General features: G+C 44.4%; 1 protein-coding gene across 1 annotated transcript in view; it reads right to left on the bottom strand.

Annotated features, from left to right (window-relative positions):
• The window catches only part of Nckap5 (NCK associated protein 5), a 648901-nt gene that overhangs the window by 189724 nt on the left and 436552 nt on the right, over window positions 1–22625 (bottom strand). Inside the window, exon 9 of the mRNA XM_026779774.1 lies at window positions 15500–15619. Coding sequence (XP_026635575.1) covers window positions 15500–15619 — 120 coding nt within the window. The remainder of the gene's footprint in view (window positions 1–15499; window positions 15620–22625) is intronic.

Raw genomic sequence — 22625 nt, 5'->3', positions numbered from 1 at the left:
TGCCAACCTAATAGCCAGCCCATGCCAATCTGACAACCAGCCCATGTCAATCTGACAACCAGCCCATGCCAATCTGATAACCAGCTCATGCCAACTTCATAGTCAGTCCATGACAATCTGACAGCCAGTCCATGCCTCATGCCAATTTGACAAGCAGTCTATGTCAATCTGAAATCCAGCCCATGCCAACCTGACAAGCGCACCGACTGCTTCTCTAATGGGAGCCGTCACGTGTTCTCCAGCTCTGTCCATTCTGCAAGGTTATAGGTAAGCATACTACTGATCTGCTTTACCACCAGGAAGAACTGGACGGAGATGGGGGTAACAACTGCTTATGGCTAGAAGCAGGAGTGTGGCGGGATCAGGACGGACACTGTTTCTGGTCCCCAGCAATCACAGGGCCTGCAACATGCAGGGACCTTCTTTCAAGTGAACCTTTGTACAGGTAAGTGGCCTTTCATTGTTTTCCTGAAAGAATGACATGTGCACACACTTTTCTGTGGTGTGTGTGGATGTGTGGATGTGAATGTGTATAAGCCAGAGGACAAATCCAAACATCATCTCTCAAGTGCCCTCCACATATTTTTGATATTGTGTTGGGGAACATTATTTTCAGGTGTGTAACTTTTGTTTACACTGCATTTGTTTAACTCTGTGAAGCTGCGTTAACTGTGCCTGTTCTAAAACACCTGATGGTCCCAAGGACGCAATGAATGGCCAATAGTGAGGCAGGAACCAGGATAGGCGAGGCTAGCAGACAGAGGCTCTAAATAGAGATGGGGGAACTGGGGAGCAAGAGAGAACAAGGAGAGGAGGACACTGGTGGCCAGCCACTTAGCCACCCAGCCAGCCACAGAGTGAGAGTGAAAGTAAATTTACAGGAGAGAAAGGCAAAAACCCAGAGGCAGAAGGTAGGCAGGTTAATTTAAGTTAAGAAAAGGGGGCAAGAAACAAGCCAAGCTAAGGTCAGGCATTCATAACTAAGAATAAGCATCCTCTATGAGTGATCCATTTGGGAGCTGGTTAGCTGGCCCCCCAAAAGCCAAAAGAGCAAAATATACCACAACAATATAGATCTGTTTTGTGTGTCAACTTGACATGACATAGAGTCATCAGAGAGGAGGGAACCTCAATTGAAAAAATATCTCCATAAGATCCAGCAGGAAGGCATTTTATTAATTAGTGATTTATGGGGAGGGGAGCCTGTTGTAGGTGGTTCCATCCCTAGGCTGGTGGTCCTGGGCTCTATAAGAAAGCAGTGTGAGCAAGCCATGAGAAACAGCACTCCTCCATGGTGTCTGTATCAGCTCCTGCCTCCAAGTGCCTGTCCTGTTTGATTTCTCTCAGTAATGGACTTTCACCTGGAAGTGTAAGCCGAAATAAACCCTTTCCTCCCCAAGCTGCTTTTGGTTATGGTGTTTTATCGCAGCAATAGAAAGGCTAACTAGGACAGTATCTCACTGGTCTGGAGCTCAATACAAAGGCTAAGCTGATTGGCAGGTAAGGCCCAGGAATTCACTGGCCTTTCCTAGGATCACACATTCACATAAATTCATGGACCTGGCTTTTTAAATGGAAGTTCTGGGGCTAGAATCTGCACCCTCATTCTTGCAAGGAAAGCACTTTACTGACTGTGCCACCTCTTTGGTCCCTTACATTTCTGATCGTTCATTCTGAGGTGCCAGAATGTGCCAGGCAGACGGTAATTCAGAGAAAGTGACCTAAGGAATAGATCGGTGGTTAAAGATAGCAAAGTCAAGTGAGATGCAGCCTTAGAAGATGACTAGCAATAGCAGACATGTCTCCTGTGTCACAAAAGAGACCCATCATCTGGTTTATACAAGTATTGCCACCAACTGTGGAGAATTTTATCTAGGCCTGCATGTGGTAGTAGGAGGAAGTGGGGAGTGTTTGTGCTCCTGAGACCAGTCTAAATTGTAAGGGGCCACAAAACAAAGCCAGTGTCACCTTCCCCTCCTGAAAACACTGACCTTATTGTTATGGTCTGGCTTACTTAGCCTTTGGGTGAAGGAGTCAGACTTCTCTGGTGCAGCAGCCACTGATAGCAACAGACATCCTGCAACTTGCAGTGTGAGGAATTAGTCTCTTCTGATCTGCATAATCAGATCCCCAGGTAAACCTTGCCAATCCTGGCCCTGTGCTTTCTGTCTCCTGCTTTTCCAAGTCTTTACATTTATCCAAAATTCATGAGTATGTAATGCTCAGTAAAACTTTTTTTTTAACTGGGAGGAAATTTTAAGGTTTCTATGATAAACATGAACTGCATGAAGTTTACTAAATCTGGGATAATCAGGTTTTCTTATGTGGATATGAAAAAAAATAATGCCTGAATGTTGTGTGCTACAAGGTACATATTCTGAATTTACATTTTAGCTACTTAATTTATTATAACATAGTGCTGATTTGTGTCACAGATTTGAACCTTCATTTAATGGAAAAAAAATCCCCAAACTAATTTGGAAATAGGACTCTTCCATTTTTCCGAGATTTAGATTCAGTCTAACTCGATTCTGCCTTAGATGAAGAGGCAGAAAGACTCACTCTTGAAGGTCACAGTGATGGAGAGCGAAGCTAGCACAGTCACCCTCCAGGGACTTGTTTTTCTACAGTGTTCTACAAGTAAATCTGATGCTGTTGGAAGGATTGGGAAAGGCAGATAAAACAGAATCAAGATCAAACATCTTTCTAACACCATGGCTATGATTAAAGGCAGGATCTGGGATCTGTGTGACTTTAAACCCCAGGTATTAAGACAGCCAGGCTTGGGAGATGGCTCAGTGGGTAAAGAGCTTGCCACACAGGTGTGGAGACAGGAGTTCAGATCCACAGAGCCCTTGCAAACGTCCAGAAGATGTGGGGCTCATCTCTGAGCCCAGTGAATGGGAGGAACTGCTCCTGAGTGAGCTGGCCCTATCATCGAGCGCTGCTTTAAACTGAGAGACCCTGCCTCAAAGAATAAGCGGGAGAGAAATCAGGAAAACTCCCCGTCTCACCCTCTGTCCTCTGTGAGCATATGCACACACGTGTGCTCTCCACATGCCACACAGACACAAAAGGAAGAGATTAACGCTAAATTTGGGGCGCAAGCTAATTTTCAGAACCCAATAAATTTTTTTTAAAGATTTTTATTTCTCTTTCTCTCTCTATCTCTTTCTGTCTCTCATGGGGGACATGAACATATAAGTGAGAATATCTGTGGTCATTGGCTTTGGATCCCCTTGAACCCCGAGCTCTAAACGGTTGTATGTCACCTGACATGGATTCTTGGAACAGTATTCAATCTCACATTTCTCTTTCAAAGTTCAGTTTGTTACTAGAAGACTTTCTGAACTATCCCTGCATAGTGGTTGGAATGTGAATGGTTCCAGAGGCTCTTATGTTTAAATGATTAGTCATCAGGAAGTGGCACTACTTGGCAGGGGTCAGGAGGTGTGGCCTAGTTAGAGGAAGTGTGTCACTGGAGGTTGGCTTGGAGGTTTTGAGTGTGCAACTCAGGACCAGTGTCTCAGTCTCTTCCTGCTGCCTGCTGACCCAAATGTGGCACTCTCAGCTGCCTCTCCAGCACCATGTCTGCCTGTGTGCTGCCATGTTTTCCGCTGTGATGACAATGGACTAAACCTCTGAAACTGTAAGCCAGCCCCAATTAAATGCTTTCATTTATAAGAGTTTCCACGGTCATGTTGTCGCTTCACAGCAATCGAGACCCTAACTATGACACCCAGGTATCGTGTTTTGCTCTGAGGATCTCTGATGGTAAATGTTTCTGTTATATTACCTACTTAATAAAATGTGATAGTTAGCATTGACTGTCAACTTGGCTTACTTTAGAATCACCTGGGAAGAAAGTCTCAAGGCTTGTCTAGACCAGCTTCGACCACGGACACTCTCTTGATGTTAACTGATATAGGAAGACTCAGACCACTATGGGCAGTGCCATTTCCTATGTGTGGGGACTGAGTGGTGTAACAGTGGAGAAGATGAACTGACTGCAAGCATGCGGACATTCGTGCCCTTCACTGTGGATGTGTCTGGTGCTTCATGTTCCTGTCTCAGCTTTTCTGAAATGATGAACTGTAACCTAAAATTGAGAGCTAAAAAATCTCGTCTCCCATAAGTTGTTTTTTTGTCAGGGTATTTTTATCACAGCAAGCCAAATGAACTAAAACAGCATGCAGCTGTCTACACTCATCTGTCCTCTTATTAAATAATGAGCTCTTCATATCTGACACTCTTCAGATCTGTGTGTCTTCAGAAGCACTGACAGTGCCATATATACATGCTAAATAAATTTTCTTGGCTGGCATCTATGCATGTGTGCACGAGTGCAAAGTGCAGAGGTCAGCCTTGGCTTTTGTTCCTAGGTACACTTCATGCTTTTGTTGTTGTTGTTTGCTCAGACATGGTTTCTCAGGGGCACTAAAGCTCACTGAGCTATGTGGCTGGCTAGAGAGCCCTGGGGACCCACTTGCTTCTGTCTCCCCAGAGCTGAGATTATAAGTGTATATCGCCACATTCAGTTTTCCAATGTGTGTTCTAGGAATCAAACTCAGGTCCTCGAGCTTCAAGGCAAGCATTTTACAGACAGAGCGACCTCCTCAGCACTAGTGGATTTCAGTTAACACGATGAAGTCCCATATGCTGTGCTGTGGTTGTGTCTGGAAAGCCTTGTCAGGTATTCTAAGCACATGCATCTTGCTTTCAATGAAAAACCCACCATCACCAGCGCAGAGTAAGACCAGCAGATCACAGGACAGCCTTGACCTCTGAGAGGCTCTGCTAGGCTTCCTTAGTATTACGAAGCAGTTGAATTGGGAGAACCATGAAGATTACAAACCCGAGAGGGTGTAATACAGCCTTGAATGTCCACCTTCTTTAAATTGCAAAGCACCAGTGACATCTGTCCAACATCTTCAGGGGACACTGTGGCCTGCAGCTGGCAGCAGCCCACTGTTACTTCTGCCTGCTCTGGCCCAGCATGCAGAGACACTTGAATGTAGGACACGAGAATTTTTCACTGATGATGGTTTATATGGTGCCAGTAATGCTTCTGAAAGCAACTCACTCATATTTGGCTGTGTCTAGGGTTAGGGGAATATGAAAAACAGGAAGGCAGGTACCTTTGACTGGTACCTTAACACTTACAGAGAGTGCTTGAGGTGGGGTCAATTAAAATTCACACCCAGTAGGCAGCAGGGCAGCAAATATTGCTCTGGCCAAAGCAATAATTATAAGACAGAGGTCCCATGCCTGATTACACAGGCACCAGGCAGAGATAAAGCAAAAGAAAACACTGAAAAACAGAATAAGCCAACAGCGAGAACAGCAAACCAGAACTCAGGTAAAGATGAGAAAAATTTCCCCTACTTATCTCAACTTCATGGAGAGATGATATTTAGATGTCTACCTTTCTCATCTGGCAGATACAGGACCTTGATTGTACATGTGTGTGCAGGTATATTGTTTGGAGGGAGCACATGCTAGTGATATTTCATGTGTATGTGCAGGAACATTGTGTGTGGGTGTGTGAGTGTGCATGAGGGGGTAGGGAAGAGGGTATATAAGAAGTTTTGTGGTAGGGTTTATGTGTATGTATGAGTAGTACTCTAATATGTATATATTCCATACTTTCTTCATCCATTCTTCCATTGAAGGGCATCTAGGTTGTTTCCAGGTTCTGGCTATTACAAACAATGCTGCTCTAGTATCTCTCACTGAACCAAGAAGGCTAAGCTAGCTGCTCAGCAATCCTCTAAGCCATACCCCTTTCTCTAACTTCTTAGTACTGGAATTACAAGCAGCTCTCACCACCCCAACAGCCTTACATGGGTTCTGAGGATTCAACTCAGGTTCTCTTACTTTCATGGCAAACATGCTACCAACTGAGACTTCTCTCCAGTCCCCAGACATACAGTACCTGAAGGACTGTTCTCATTTCCTCCCCCACTGACCCACACTGTAACTACTTCATCTGTGAAGCCATCCCTGCCTACCTGCCCTCAAACAAACATCACACTCTTCCCACGGGTTCACTGGATCATTAATTCACCTAACAGTCAGTAAAGCTCACTTTTGTTTATATGATATGTGGGAGGATTCGAAGTTTAATATGGCAAAGTTCTTGTCCCTAAGAAAGTAGAGAGTAGCAATCTCAGACTACCTCCACCTCCCAGAGCAGTGCTGATGTTCCTAAGCAGCACTAAGTGGCAGAGTATTTGGCCACTTTACATGAATGGGGGCAGCGCCGACTGTCCTGCTCACTGCACAGTATTGAACCACTGCATATGAATGGGGAATGGTGTTGACTGTCCTGATCGTAGCACAGGATTTGGTCACTGCACATGAACAAGGCTGTTTTAAAGAATGCCTCTTATTCTATTAAGAATGCATAGTATATCAGCTGAAATGGTTGAAGCGTGCATTATGTAAGCATGAGGCCTGGAGCTCAGAGCCTTGGAAATTCATGTAAATTTGGCTGTGGTGGCTCACCTGTCATTCCAGCTTCAGAAGGTAGGGACAGGGGATCTCAAGAGCAAGATGGACTAGGCAGTGGTGGTGTACGCCTTTCATCCCAGCACTCAGGAATCAGAGGCAGGTAACTCTCTGTGAATTCAAAGTCAGCCTGGTCTACAGAGCTAGTTCCACGACAGCCAATGCTACACAAAGAAACCCTGTCTCAAAAAAAACAAAACAAAACAAAACAAGCAACAAACCAAAACCCCAAATGAACAAACAAATAAGAATAAGCTCATTGGCAAAACTGTCCATATAGTCAATCTCTGGTATTGTCTGAGAGAGTCTGCTTCAATGAATAAGGTGGGAGAGAAACGGAAGATGGCTTCTGACATCAACTTTGGGCTTCCACATGTAAACAAACACATATGCATGCAGCTCTGCACACATATTCATCTACAAACATGCAAACTTGCATGCACACACACATGAAGAAAGAAAAAAGATCAAGAGTGTGTCAGTTACTTTGTTATTATAAGAAAACACCTGACAAAGCAAATCGGGCTCACAGTTTGGGGAAAGATACAGTCCATCATGAAAAGAAAGACAAGGCAGCTAGACCACCAGGTTGCTGGTCACACGGCTTCCATGCTCAGGAGGCAGGGGACAGACAGGAAGTTGGACCAGGGGGTCAAATCAAGAGCATGCCTCCACAACCACTACAATGTCTCATTTCATCCAGAGAGGCTCTACAACCTTCCCAAGGAGCTTCATCCACTGGGGACCATGAGTTTAAACACAGGCACCTGGGGGACACATTTCACATCTAACACAACAACGAGGGCAGAAGGATAGACCACATTTTTTAGCACACTTAAAGAAATCATTCAGTGCAGGCTGGACTGAGGGAGTGAGATGTGGCTGTTGAGGGAGGAGAGAAAAAGAGCCAATGAAGAGCACACAGATGCAAATGGGGATGCAGACTCCTTCCTGCATTTGCACAAGATGCTCTCCGGCTTCCAGTTAAACTCTTCTGTATCCACGGACTCACTCCGAGGCACGGCTTCCTCCTCTAGGCCTTGTGCTGACCCTTCCAAGTTGTCCACCTTCTGCCACTGTGGCACCCCGCTGGCTCTGACGCATCACTCTACCACAGGCTCTAGCTTAGAGCACAGACTCTGGGAAAAATGGCTGTCTTTCCTAAATGCTTGGCACTCACTATTTTGTTTGTTATATAACTTTTATTCAAAGATTTAAAAATTTTTTTACTTCCAATTGTGTGTGTGTGTGTGTGTGTGTGTGTGTAGTTGCCTTCAGAGGCTATAAGAGAGCAACAGATTCCTTAGAGCTAGAGTTACCCAATGAGGGTGCTGGAAACTATACATGCATCCTCAGCAAGGGCAGTACATTGATATAGAATATTATTTTAGCTAGGCAAAGATGTATTACATTTGTTTATGCTGTAGGATATACCTTTAACTGTGTAAAGATGTGTTACATTGGTTTACGCTCATTTGTTTAACAATATAAGGATGTGTGTTTAATTATGTAAAGATGTGTTGCATCTGTTTCACATTGCCTGCCTAAGCACCTGATTGGTCTAATAAAAAACTCAATGTAGCCGGGCGGTGGTGGCACACGCCTTTAATCCCAGCACTCGGGAGGCAGAGGCAGGCGGATCTCTGTGAGTTCGAGACCAGCCTGGTCTACAAGAGCTAGTTCCAGGACAGGCTCCAAAACCACAGAGAAACCCTGTCTCGAAAAACCAAAAAAAAAAAAAAATAAAAAAAATAAAAAACTCAATGGCCAACAGCTAGGTAGATAAAGGTTAGACGGGGCTAGCAGGCAGAGAGAATAAATAGGAGGAGAAATCTAGGCTCAAGAAGAAGGAGACTAGATGAAGAACAAGAGGAGGAGAGACGCCTGAAGCAAGAATGCAGGCAGACATAGGGAATCAGTGGAAGTCAGATATACAAAAGAAAGGAAGGTAAAAAGCCATGAGGCACAAGGTAGATAAAGAGAAGTGGGCTAAGTTAAAAGAGCTAGCCAAAAATGTGCCTAAACTAGGCTGAGCATTTATAAGAAGTCTCCGTGTCATGACTTGGGAGTTGGTTGGTGGCCCAAAAGAAAAAGCCCAGCACAGTATATAATTGTCAATCCATCTTTCTAGTCCTTGTTATATCATCTTATTTTAAATTTCATTTCCCAGTAGAAATTATGGAAGATGTAATCCATACAAACCATTAGCTAGAGGATCTGGGTGAGTTTACCCTGCAACAGAAAATGGCTAATATTGTTTAAATAAAGTAGAGAAAACCTAGTATCTTTAATTTAATGGGTGATTAATTTGTTAACATTTTAAAATGTTCAGAAAATTTCTAACATGCTTTATGCTAAGTACATTAAAATGTAAATTAAAAATTAATTTTCAAAACTGTTCTCTGGGTAGATATTCTTTCATATGGTTCCTCGGCTTTTCTCCTATATGATACACATATTTTTTCAGTTTTGAGATGGGTTAATTTTTCTACCAAGACCATAAAATTGTCATCCAATATTAAATCACTGCTACTTTATAAAATATTTTGTTGAAACGATACTGAGATTTGACACTTTATTATCTAATTTGGTGTCTATGCAGATCATAAAATTAACAAAGTGTTGATGTTTGTGGTTCAAGAAAACAAAGACAGGTGACCTGGTTGCGATGAGCTGGGATGATGTAGCATTGTGACCAAAGAAATGGCAAACAGAAAGGTACTAAAAATCTACCATATTTTCCATAGAGTGGAAGTATTTATGGCCCGGGGTGGGGGCAGAGAAAGAAAAATGATACTATCAAGGGTGAAGTGGTTTCATTAAGAATTTTGGCTGTAGTATGAATGGGGGGGATCACTTTCTGCCCTAACCCTGAAGATCCTTTCTCCTCGTCTCTACCGGTTCTCTCTTGATCCAAGCTGTCATCTTGTCATTGAAAGTTTGACCCTGCAGGAGCTGTGTGATCTTTCAGTGTCCCTTATCTCACAGAGAGACCATTTTTAGTCCTCTGACAAGTTAATATCCTCCCGGTGCCGAGTGTGTGAGAGAGCATCCCTGATGGACACTCTCCTTATGTTTTCATGTCTGACAGGCACTCATAATGGCACCACCAAGGCCCTCCGATGACGCTGAACGGCAGATTCACTGCCAGCAGCTACACCGCCATCTCAGCATCTCCAAACTGCTAGGAAGCTGTGCCCCCCATCACCCTGAGGATCCTTCTAAATTAGATATCAGAGTTTCAAGGCAGGGTGGAAGCTGCCTCTGTGGCAGGCATTCAAGTAGCCAAGGGACAGAGATGATCGATTCCAGAAACTCATAAAGAAAACTGATGCTGGCAGAGCAGAGTCAGGAGGTGCTCTAAACTCTGGGGCCTTTCCTGCTTCTTCTGTAGACTCTTTCTTGCTCAAGAGAGAGCTCATCGGCTATACTTGTTGAGTTCCAAGGCAAGGAGAGACCTGGTTTTCAAAAAGAAGCTGGATAAGGACAGCTGAGATTACCCTTTGGCTGCCATGCATGCATGTGGCACACACACAGATACACACACAGATACACACACAGATACACACACAGATACACACACACACACACACACACACACACACACACACACACACACACACACTTCTTATGTATTCAGAAATTCCCTAACTAGGGAGAGCCAAATGGAGGCCAAGCTGGGCAGTGATATCATGGATTTCATTAACATTTTACATTGAATCCTACCCTCTCAATCACAGCTGTGTGACTCAGCCTGTTTGCCTGTATCCCTGCTTGCACAATGACGACAATGCTGGGTCCTATCTCATAGGACTGTAAGAGATCAGACTGATCAAGGCTCTAAATTTTGCAGCACATGATGTAACATAGTGATCTCTGCATGTTTGTTCAGCCAGGTTTTGTTAGAGCCCATATGGGTTCTTGTTAGAGATAATAGTGCTGGAGTCTTCCTTTAAAGCCGTCTGAGGGTCTGACATGTAGCTCAGCGGTAGAATGCTTGTCCCATGCATGCAGCTCCAGAGTCAATACTGCATTCCTTAATAGACAAGTAATCAAACAAACGAGGAAACTGACAAACATTTGAAGAGCAGTTCACATACAGAATTCCCTTCATGCAATATAATTCACTACTGCCTGTAATTGTGTTATAGTTAGGCAACAATATTTAATATGATCCTAAGCCCTCTGGTGCCATTTGCCTTTGTAGAGGAGTTGCAAACACTTGGATCTGGTATAGAGAAATAATCCACTGATACCCACCATAGTCCACTGGATAATACAGTTTATATAAATTTACAATATTAATTTTTAAGACCTTTTGAGGGGCAGGTCTGTCATAGGGCATAATATACAGAGGTCAGAGAACAACTTGGGAAATCAATTCTCTTTTCTACTATATGGGTTCTAGGCATTAAAGCCAGGTTGTCAGGCTATGCCATCTTGCCAGTTCCCTATTATTAAGTCTGAAATTCCATAATTACTGTGATATGTACTCTATACACAAAACAAGTTACTGAAATAACTCACTTTTGGTGAACTTTCAATCCAATTGGTTAAAAAAACAGTTATGAAGTAGACAACATTCAGTGTGACTTAGAAGAAGAAACAGTAGCCACTGAATCATCTAGCTTTGGCTATTTCTATGCTAGATCTTTGGTTCTTTAGAATTTAGTTTGCATTCTTATCTGAATGGAACCTCATTTACTACTGCATCTATTCCCAGAGACATCACTGCACACCCTGGAATCAGGAGGCAGTTCTCCATCAAGCTCAACATTTTAATTCTTAGGTTCGTGTTCATGGGCCTTGACAGTGGACAGAGCTGTGTTCAGTGGTTGGCACTGTTCTGTTTTGTTTGTGACACTGGGTGTCACTATGCTGCCTATGATGCCCCTGATACCATGATATCAAAGAATCTCCTGCCTCAGCCTCCCGACTGCTGTGACTAACGGCAGGTACCACTGTGCCTGGTTTCCTGCTATATTTGTAACTTACTAGAACCTGTCAGCTAATTCTTATATATCCAGCCTTATTTTTTCAAAATTGACTGTGACTTACCAATGTCTTTTTCTATTACTTATAATTTATTTAACTAAGTCACCACAAATCTAATCATCATCTTTTTATATTGCTGTTTAGGTGGCTACTTCAAAGGGTTAAGAGTCATTGAGCTGTCTTCTACAGAGGAAAACTTAAAAGTTTTCTAAAACATCAAGAAGACAAACTGATATCCACAGGGAGGACTTCCCCCAGAGTCCACGGGAGCAGCTATAGGGTCTGTAGATTTGGCGGTCAAGTGCATACAGTTTGTTGTGCCCCACCCGGGACTTTCTCAGTCACAGTCACTTTCACAGCCTGCATGGACATACTCTACACAGCCACAAAGGATCTCAGGCATCCATATGAAATGAGAAAACTTCAGAAAGGAGAGAGCACAAAGTTCCCTTCTGTTTATGCAAATCACCCTGCCAACTTTCAGGGTGGATTCACCACACATTCATTCTCCCCTTCGACAAAGAATTACCAAGTGTCAGAAGGTGAAAAGCAAGCTCAGGCAGTTTTTCTTTTATCTCCATGGTGAGTACTTGTTCTCACTTAATCCCCAAAGCAACATCAGACAACTAAGTTGTGGGTGAAATAAAGACCGGACCAACCGCAAATCCCGCTCCTTCCTGAGTGCGACTGTGACAGTGGTGGACGGCAAGTGTTTTAGTTTCTCTGTTGCCACTGTAAACTATCCTGACAGAAAGCAATCTAGGGGAGAGTGAGTTTATTCTGCTGAGAATTCCAGGCCACTGCCCACTATTGTGGAGAAGTCGAATCAGGAACGTGAAGCATCTAGTCGTATTGCATCCACAGTGAAGAACAATGAACAGATGCAGGCTCTGTGCTCAGCTAGACTCTCATACAAAGGCTAGGGACCAGACTGAAGAAATGGTGCTGCCCACAGTGGTCTGTGTTCTCCCACATTAATTAAGGCAATCAGGACAATCCACTAGAGACGCACCCATAGGCCAACCTGGTCTAGATAGTCCCCTCATTGAGTCTCTGTGCCCACCTAATTCTAGGTTCTAACCAGTTGACAATTTAACATTAATCATCTCGGTCCTCATTATCGTCTATCAGTGTTCTTCATGGGTCTCTTAATAGCCTGTGATGGCTGGGTTTTGTCAACTTGACATAAACCTAGACACGCCTGGGAAGAAGGAATCATAATTAAGAATATGCTTCTATAAGCTTGGCTGGTCTCTAGGCAAATATTTGGGGTACTGTAGTGACTAATGACTGATGTAGGAGGGCTGACCTCACTGTGGGCCGGTGGTCCTGGGTGCTGTAAGAAAGCTGAGCAAGCCATGAGACGCAAGGAGCAAACATGGTTCCTCATGGCCTTGCCTTCATCTCCTGCTTCCAAGTTCCAGCCCTGAGTTTCTGCTCCGACTTCCCTAGATGGTGGACTGCAACTGAGGGCTGAAATGAACCCTTTCATTCCCACGCTGAGTTTTGGACATGCTCCTTACCACAACAATTGAAAAGCAAACAACGACATGGTTACTTTATAGCAAGGGTTACTTATAGTAGAATGGCTCGGGGAATTGAAAATTTTTGGTGAAACATATAAACTTTGAGAGCTGAAAATTCCCCACAAATAGACCCCGAGGTCTGTGGACTGCTGGATCATCTGTCCTGGTCACTTAAATATGCGCGACAGAATTTTGTGACGGCCGATGGAAATGGTGCACTCACTGTCTCCAGCTCTTGTGTTTACTCTATAAATAAGCTCTCAGTATTTATAAACAGGGACTGTGGATCCTTAAATGCTGTTCCAGAAGAGCCTTGAGTTAGAACAAGCAAAACAGAAAAATTCATGAGCAGGCAACAGCTGTTAAAGGTAATTACAATATTGGATCTTGATTGCAAAACCACAAAAGAAACGGAGCTTTTCAAGGTCCACGATGACGAACGCTGATGGTGGCCGGGTCCAGGAAGCAAAACGGAGACACACAGTTTCTCCCCGTGGCCTGCCGACAACTTTTGAGTCATCAATTATAAATTATGTTCCAACAGATAAAGCAGAGAGGAAATTAATTTCTGCGATGAGATCTACTTTATAAGAGAGCTTCTTCAAAGCACTCTTTTATTTCAGTTTGGGGGTGGGTGTAACTATTGATACTGTTTTACTAACTCTGTTTCCTTCTATGAACTGCAACTTCCCATAATTCCTCAGAGCATATTAAGATTTTTATGGCAAAATTCAGAGGATAGAAGAGGAACTCAGGCGCTGAGAAGAAAGTCGAGGGGAATCCCCTGTGATGATGGAACTCTACTTAGGCAATGCCCAATATAGTGCCTTCCAGTTTAGCCACCTAAGGTTTGGCGCATAAGACGCTAACTTTAGCTTTGTGTAATTTGTGTGTGTTCCCACGTCGTGAGCGTGTGTGCACGTGTGCACGCGTAGACCCTCAATCCTCAGGTGGCATTCCCGAGGCTGCCAGGTCTCTTTGCTGGCCCACACCATGGTGATTAGCTCACTATGTTGACTGGTCAGTGAGCTCCAGGTTCTTCCCTATTTTTAAATCTTCCTCATGCTGGAATTACAAACGTGTCCCACAACCATTTTTATTTTATTTCTATGGAGGTTCTGAGGACAGTTCCCCATGCTTGCAAACAAGTACTTTACACCCTGAACCATCTCCCCAGTGTTTATTGTTAACATTTTCAAGTAGGAATTTAGATAGTCCTCCACAGACAGAGGCTCTGGTGCTGGACAGGACCATCTCAATGATCAAAAGGTTCCTGGTCGCCTTCAATCCCAGTCAATCAGACCAAGCAACTCGTGAGTCAACTCTCACAAAATGAGCCCCTGAGCACCCCTCAGTCTTAGACAGACAGGTCAGAAAAGCTCTGAGCAGAGTTCAGGGGAACCAGCTGAGGAAATGTGTGTGTGTTAACAGGAGCAGAGGGTTGGGAAGAGCAAAGGCCAACCCTTTAGTGTTCTGTGTCAAGTCCTGTACTCCCTGCCATGTGCCATTTCGGTCACTGTCGGCTTCAAGGCTTCAAAATGGAACAGATGGCTTGACTTTGCAGGACTCTGCATGCTGGGGAGGTACCTGAGAGCAGAGCGCAGCGAGAGCTGTCGGGGAGCAGCCCTGTAGAGACACTGGGGTGCAATCCAGGAAGCGAGGTGAGGGAGAGAGAAGTGATGCTGCACACACAGCACCAGGTTGCTCAAATCCCAGACGCAATTTGTGTTAATAGTGAGCTTGAGGTAAAGATGCGTGCTTCAGCATTTCAGGAAACGTCCGCGCTTCTCGCAGAATGCACGGGGAATAAAGATGCTCCCCAAAGCCATCATTCCTCAACTCTATGCCATGGTTCCACTCAGCTTATTGGAGAATATGTTCTGGGCCCTCTGTGTGAGTGTGTACCTATGCATGTGAGTATGTGTGTGTGTGTGTGTAAGTGTGTGTACATGTGTACTTGGGTATAGAAGCCAGCCTGAGGTTTTGTTCCTTAGGATACTGTTCTCGTTTTTAGAGACAGAGTCTCTCATTTTTACCCGGGACTCACCAATTTGACTTAACTGGCTGTGCAAAGATTCAGCTATCTCCGCCTCTCCCCCTGAAATTCGAAGCACATGCCACCACACCTGGCTTTTAAAATGTAGATTCTGGGGATTAAACTCAAGTCCTTATGCTTGCAATGCAAGCGCTTAACTGTGTCTGTGGCATCTCTCCAGCCCAGGCGACACTGTCGCCTGTGAACTCGTCTCAGTGGAGCTGTTCTTTGTAAGAATGCAACTCCCAGAAGAAGTTGAGGATTTGAGAGACACTCCATTTTAATGACACCACCTGAGATAGCGAGGCGTTGGGATTTTGGTGCAATGGTGCAATATACCTTACCCCTGGGGAGGCTGGCCAGCTTTGAATGCAAGCAAGTTCCGGTTGAGGGCATGTTGGCAGCAAAGGCCATTTTCCACATAAGCACATACCTGGAGAAGCACATCAGAAGCTGGTCTCACGCGCTGCTGGAACAGGATGCTGAGCACCCGGTTCTGTTGTTCCAAGTCAAACACTCTGGTCTTCAGCTTTATACACTCCTCCCTCAGGTCCTACGACAAACAGTGAGGAGGGAAAGGCAGTTTGACTGACAGATGTCTTTGCATATCACAGCCATAGTTCATATGATACCTCAGACACATTAGGGGGGAAAATACCATTCTGTTCTTCAGAGCACCCAGAAAAATAAGTCATGAGAAACATTTTCTTCCACAGGCTATTGTCTGATGAAATTGTTAGGATCAGGGAAGCCCGATTGTACAAAAATAAATAAATAAAGCACCTTGAAATCAGAAATGCATTAATGCAGGCTGCTATTTTTGAAGGCAGTAAATCTTAGTAATATAAAGTCAATTTACGTTTCTACCCATGTATTATGTTTCTTCGCTGTCTCCATAAAAGCAATCATAAAGCACAAACCACAAAGACAACAATATTTTTACAGCAAATAAAGAACTGATGAACTAAAGGAACTGCCACTTTAGATGGAACCTTCTGGTGTCATTTAGGGAAATGAGTTGAGAATCTCCGCATTGTGACTCATGAAGTCATTGATACATTTAGTGGGAAGTGGTAACTTTGAATGGAAGGGTGTATGTGCGTGTGTGCATGTGCTTCCATGTATATGCAACGGTATATACATATGCAGATATACGAGCACATATATGATCGTGTATGTGAAAGATGCATACTTGGGTGTTGTTCCTTAGGTGCCCTCCACTTCGATTATGCATTTGTGTGTTTGTGTCCATGTGCATGGGTGGCTGTGTGAGCATGGATGTGTGTGGAGGACCAAACAGGACACAAGCTGTTCTGCTCTATAACTTACTATAACCTTACTCCTTTGAGGTAAGGTATCTCACTGAACGTCATACCTTATCTCATGATGTATGCATGGAGGTGAGATAGGTGTGTATGCATGTAATGAGTATGTGTGGATGCATGCATGCTATAGTATGTATGGACGTCAGAGGACAACCTGGGTTGTTGGTCCTCACTTTCCACTTTCTTTGAGACAGGATTTCATTGCTTGCTGCTGACCCTAACTGGCTTCTGGGAGCTCTCTTCCCCAAACCTTCCATTTCCCTGTTCAGCTTGACATGGATTCTGGGCATGTGAACTCATCTGCACATACTTGAGAAGCAAGCACTTCACACCATCTCTCCAGCCCTAACCTTCTCACGTTGTGACATGAGTTTGTCAGTGTTTACAACCACCTTGGGACACATGCAGCTCACACAGATTGGAAATACCCGGCTGACATGATAGCTATGGGAAGCCTGTTCTGTATCAACCTACTTTGCACACAGGAGCTATAGGGTGGCTGTGGCTGAGTGTGAGCATGCTCTACCATGCTCTGCAGCACTGGCTCTGTGAAAGGGCGTGGGGCAAAGAAATCTTTCAGAGTATGGCTCCCCGCACACTCCTTTCATCTTTTCTAGTTAAATGTGTGAAGCCCATGCACAGAGTTTAGCTGATGCCTGTCCGCAGATGCACGCTTGGAATGCAGACTATAGGAAGACAATGTAGAGGCCAGAAGCAGAAGTATATGTATTCTGTCTGTGGGTGCACCACCATTTTTTAAAGCATTGAACCTCTGCTTATCGCCTATGCTAATTTCTGTTGTCAGCATGCACATAACACTCTGCTCCCAACACTAATTGTTTTCACTACTACTAATTAAGTAATTAATAAAACCCGACTGTGGGGTAGATAAATATTAATAGTGCCCATTGGCTGGGAAAACACATGCACTCTGATTTGCAGTAGGTAAAAGGAAATGCAAACTGAGAGGCGTGGGTTTGTAAGGAAAATGGGGCCTGAGATCACAGCAGTGAAACCGCCTAGTAGCACAAGGGTAAAACCAGGCAGTTCTTCAGGTGGTAAGGTAACAGAAACGAAGATGTCTTCTGCTGAGTTTTTTTTCTTTTCGTTGATTTTAGGAGGGGTGTGTGTTTAGTGTATGTGTGGGTTAGAGGAAAATTCATGGGAGTTGATTCTCTCCTCCCACCAAGAGGGTCCTAGGAACTAAACTCAGGTATCAGGCTTGGCAGGGAGTGCCTTTATCCAGGGAGCCACCTCTCCAGCCTCTACAAGAGAGTTTTTATACAAACATCTAAATTTCAATGTTCACTTCTATTATTCAAGGAACAGTCAAGGTTAATTTGTAGGAACACAGTCGTGGAGCCTGGGGACAGTTTGATTGATAACCATTGGCTTGTCCAGCCCAGCATGGGGTAAGGAGAAGGAGATGCAGGACAAGATATCAGTCCATGGTCACTGACAGCAAATGAGCTGCTCTGGATGTTTGTGACAGGATAGAGCTGCCTGTGTGGTCTTTAATGTTTTTATAATGCTCACAGAACCTGTGGGTAGCTGCTGTGTTAGTTACTTAAATTGCTGGAAAATATTCCCGACAAGAAGCATCCTAGGGAAATCAGAATGTATTCTGGTTCACAGTTTGAGGGTGGGGAAGGAGTGGGGACTGGAGGATGAGGCAGGGGGTCACACTGCACGCACAGGCAGGACGCCGAGAGAGATGAAAGCTGGTGTTCAACTAACTTGTTCCGTTTCCTTCAGTCCAGGATCCCAGACCATGGAAAGCCGCTGTCCACATTTAGATTATCACTCCTCTCTTCAATTAAACCGGTGTAAAAACTCCCTCAGACTTGCCCAGAGGTTTGCATAGTAGGTGATTCAAGACTGAACATCACAGCCATACCTCGAGGCTTAATAGAAGACACATGTGCCCATGTGCACACACAGAAAGACAACACGAGGGAACTGAGACAGCAAAACAACCTTCCTTGACTGCCTCTGGGCTGTCTGGGCGGGAGGTGGCAGCTGTCTGTCTGCTTGCTCTGTGCTCAGGGTTGGAAGCCAATTGACATAAAGGACTAGGTGATATATTAGTATCTCAGCTGGGTAGCAGAGCAGCTGTTTAGACTCTGCCGGTTACAGAGCACCGACACCAAGACTGAGAACAGCTCCCTGGCAAAGCTGTTGGAGAGAAATGGCACTACATTATTCACATGCCAGAACCTGACATTGTCACTAGTGGCAAAGGCTGGACCATCTATCTCCTCTAGGATTCCTTAAGCCAGACTTAAGGGTGTACACTGCTCAAAACAGATGTGTGTTTCTGCAGATAGAAGATGAAAAGGGGACAAGGAAATGTCTCATTTAGTAAAGTTCTTGCCACACAACCATAAGGACCCAAGTATCATCTGCAGCACCCATGTAAAAAGGAGAGGCATGATTTCTGTCTCTTCCCCGCCACCGCCTCCCATTTCCCTCCTCCTTCCCCAATCAAGTCCCCCTCTCTCTTCAGTCCAAAGAGCAATCAGGGTTCCCTGCCCTGTGGGAAGTCCAAGGACCACCCACCTCCATCCATTTCTAGTAAGGTGAGACTCCTTCCCTCAACAAAAATAAGACATGAGAGAGGAGAGAGAAACTGAATTATGCCACATCTGTAAACTGAGGCACCACGTCTGTAAACTCGAGCTTTCGATAACTCAGATGTGTCACTTGCTCCTTGGGTCAGGTGCCCCAGGCTCGTTTAGTCATGGCTCTCCTTGATGTCCCCTTCTCAGGTAAGGTTTCCAGAGCTTCTATATAGAGAACTGTCTTTCCATGGAAAGGCAGGCCACACCCCAGATACACAGTCTTAACATCAGGCACCTAAAAGGCCAGGCAGGTAGTATGAATGCGTGCCTGAGTCAGGGTAAGAGGAAGCAACGAGTTTTGTGTGGCTAATGGAACAACCATCCTTCAACACAAAGCCCTGATGTTAAGCCACTGTGAGGGTGTTTGTGTGTGAGGTGCTCATGTGTCCATTGTGGAGAGCAGAGGAGAGCTGGGGGTGACATTCCTCGGCTGTGTTTTACATTTTAGTCTGAGAGAGGATCTCTTGATGGCCTGGAATTCGCCAAGTGCGCTAGGATGGCTGACCTAGCAGCCCCAGGGATCCACCCATCTCCAGTTCTCTCACCTCTCTAGTGCTGGGATTGCAAGTGTATGCCACCGCACTTGGCTTTTTACATGGGTTTTGGGAATCAAATTCAGGTCTGCATGCTTGTAGAGACAAGCACTGATCCATCTCCCGAGGACCAGATTAAGCCGTCCTTAATCCATGGGATGGCGGAACAGTTTATGCAATTACAGGAAATGGAGCTATTATAAAACTAGTTGACAGCTAGTTATGAAATAAGGTTCAAAGTAAGATCCATTCTGAGACACCTTGCTTCCTAATTTATAGTGTGGCTCAACATACAGCAGGCCCTGAATGCTTTTGCTAGGGAACCAACAGCATTTCTAGGTTTTTCTTAATGTTCACGGGCTATCTTGACCTTTTGTTTCATCCCCTGAGACTATAATTAGCTGTTGTGGTTTTAGTTCTGCTGCTGTGATAAAATATTCTGATACAAGGCTACGTAGAGGAGATAAGGGTTCATTTGGCTTACAACGCCAGATTCCAGGGCATTATTGTGGGGAAAGAGCTTGAGACAGCTGCTCACATCATGTCTACACTCAAAATCAGGGAGAGATGATGCATCCAGCCCACGTGCCTGCTGCTACTGATAACTCAGTTACCTTCCCCCACTCTCACACATCTCACGGCTCAGCCTAGGGGAATGGGCTCTCCACAATATGCTGGGTCCTCCTACACCAATCAATAACTAAAACAATGCCCCCCCCCACATGCCGACTGACCCTAATCTAGATAATTCTCCTCCCAGGTTGACCCATGCTGACAGATGAAACCAACTAACACAAGCAGCCTTGGGTTTCAACCTTTGTAGTGGTTTTCATCACATACCTTTCACTCCTATGGATATACGTGGAAGGAGCCAGTAAGTCCCTGAATGTTGAATGCTAACAAGTGGGCACAATGGTGTAGGGGTAAGACCATATACAGTTTCAGCCACTTTGTAGCAATTCCAATTGTGGACAAAATGTTTTCCTATTCTTACACATGGTTGCACACTGAACAAAATTAAAAAGGACTCAAAATGTGGATTTTAAATATTGAATATATGTGGATGCTTATAAACGTACCCAGGGCCTTTTTAGTAACTGGATCTACAGAGGCCATTGCGGCAGAAGGGGACACAGATGGTCAAATGGTACCTCCCTGACAGCGAAATATGTGGGAGCATGAGGCTCTTTCAAGCCACAAAATTGTGTATTTTGTATTTGTCATTCTATATGAATTACCCGCAAACTGGAATATATCATCTGCCAGCTTCCCTCTATGCCGTGGAAGAAGAGCACCATGCAAGTGTCTGGATTCTCTACGAGCACAAAGGTAAGCCAAGATTGTCTATGGGGAGCAAAATTAACTCCAGGGAAAATATGATTTCTTCTAACTTTGGTATTAGTGGAACGATGTTGTTGGAGAAGCTAGAAGAGTTATACAGTCAGCAATGTGATTGACTTGCTGATGATAATGCGTACAAAGTGGTTACTGACTTTATTTGCACTATGACTTGGCAGTACAAATGTCAGTGGGAAGTGCTAATATAGTCACTTTAGTGCTACTGATCAAAAGGAGAACAGGTTCTGTGCATGTGTGCGAGTTCGTGTGTGTACAGATACATGTGTGTCTACGGGTGCGCGCGCGCACACACACACACACACACACACATATGAATATGGGGGGAAGACACCTCTGGTGCCATTCTTCGGGTGCTGTCCCTTTCTTTCGTACTTTGAGACTGGATCTCACTGAAACCTGGACCTTGCTGTTTAAGCTATGCTGTCTAGCCAGTAAGGCCCAGGGACCAGTTTTGTCTCAGCTCCCCCAGCTCGCTGTGCGTCACAATGCCCAGCTTTTATTTGTGGATTCTGGGAATTGCATCCAGGTTCTCTTCTCACATTTGTGCAAGAAGACACACACTTTACCAAAGGAGGCTCTTCAGAGAAACTGAGTTCTTGATCAGTAGAGTATGTGAATGTGTGGCAGAAAATAGGAACAAAATTCTAGGCCTTCTGTCCATGTTGTTGGTCTGGGCCATTCTTGCCTGGTGAAAAAATGTTGGTTTGGGATAGACTTCAAAAGACCAGAAGCCATGGGAGAGTGGCTTCTGTGTGTCAAAAGGGATGACACATCCTAAAACTGAATCACTCAGGGCTGCAGAGGTAGCTTATCAGTTAAGAGCCTATGCTCTTCCAGGGGGCTGCACTTCAGTCTCCAGTACCCATGTTGGTCAGCTCACAACTCTTGCTCCAAGAGATTCACTTTCTTTTTCTGGACTCTGAGAACACTATACTCACACACACACACACACACACACACACACACACACGCACGCACACTCATTCACACACACACAACACACATGCATAACTTAAAAATGTAAAACATAAAAACATCATTCACCTATAACATCATGCAAGGGTATGTGTACGTTGTGTTTGAGAGAGAGATAAAAAGGAGAGAGAAAAATCACCGTCAATTTTGGTCATATAACCTGTGCCAAGGAGAAGACAAAAATCAACTTTATATGGAAAAACAAAAAACCCAGGATAGCCAAAACAATGTTATACAACAAAGGATCGTCTGGAGGCATTACCATCCCTGACTTCAAACTCTACTACAGAGCTACAGTATTGAAAACAGCTTGGTATTGGCATAAAACCAGAGAAGTCGACCAATGGAATCGAATAGAAGACCCTGACTTCAACCCACAAACCTATGAACACCTGATTTTCAATAAAGGAGCTAAAAGTAAACAATGGAAAAAAGAGAGCATCTTCAACAAATTGTGCTGGCAAAACTGGACATCAACCTGTAGAAGAATGAAAATAGATCCATATCTATCACCATGCATAAAACGCAAGTCTAAATGGATTAAAGACCTCAATATCAGTCCGAACACACTGAACCTGATAGAAGAGAACGTGGGAAGTACTCTACAACACATGGGTACAGGAGACCACTTCCTACATATAACCCCAGCAGCACATACATTAAGGACCTCATTGAATAAATGGGACCTCCTGAGACTGAGAAGCTTCTGTAAAGCAAAGGACACTGTCGCTAAGACACAAAGGCAA

Source organism: Microtus ochrogaster, chromosome 6 (assembly GCF_000317375.1).
Source record: "Microtus ochrogaster isolate Prairie Vole_2 chromosome 6, MicOch1.0, whole genome shotgun sequence".
Lineage (NCBI taxonomy): Eukaryota > Metazoa > Chordata > Mammalia > Rodentia > Cricetidae > Microtus > Microtus ochrogaster.
The sequence above is the reverse complement of the archived record's forward strand: the minus strand, read 5'-3'. Positions and strand labels throughout refer to the sequence as shown.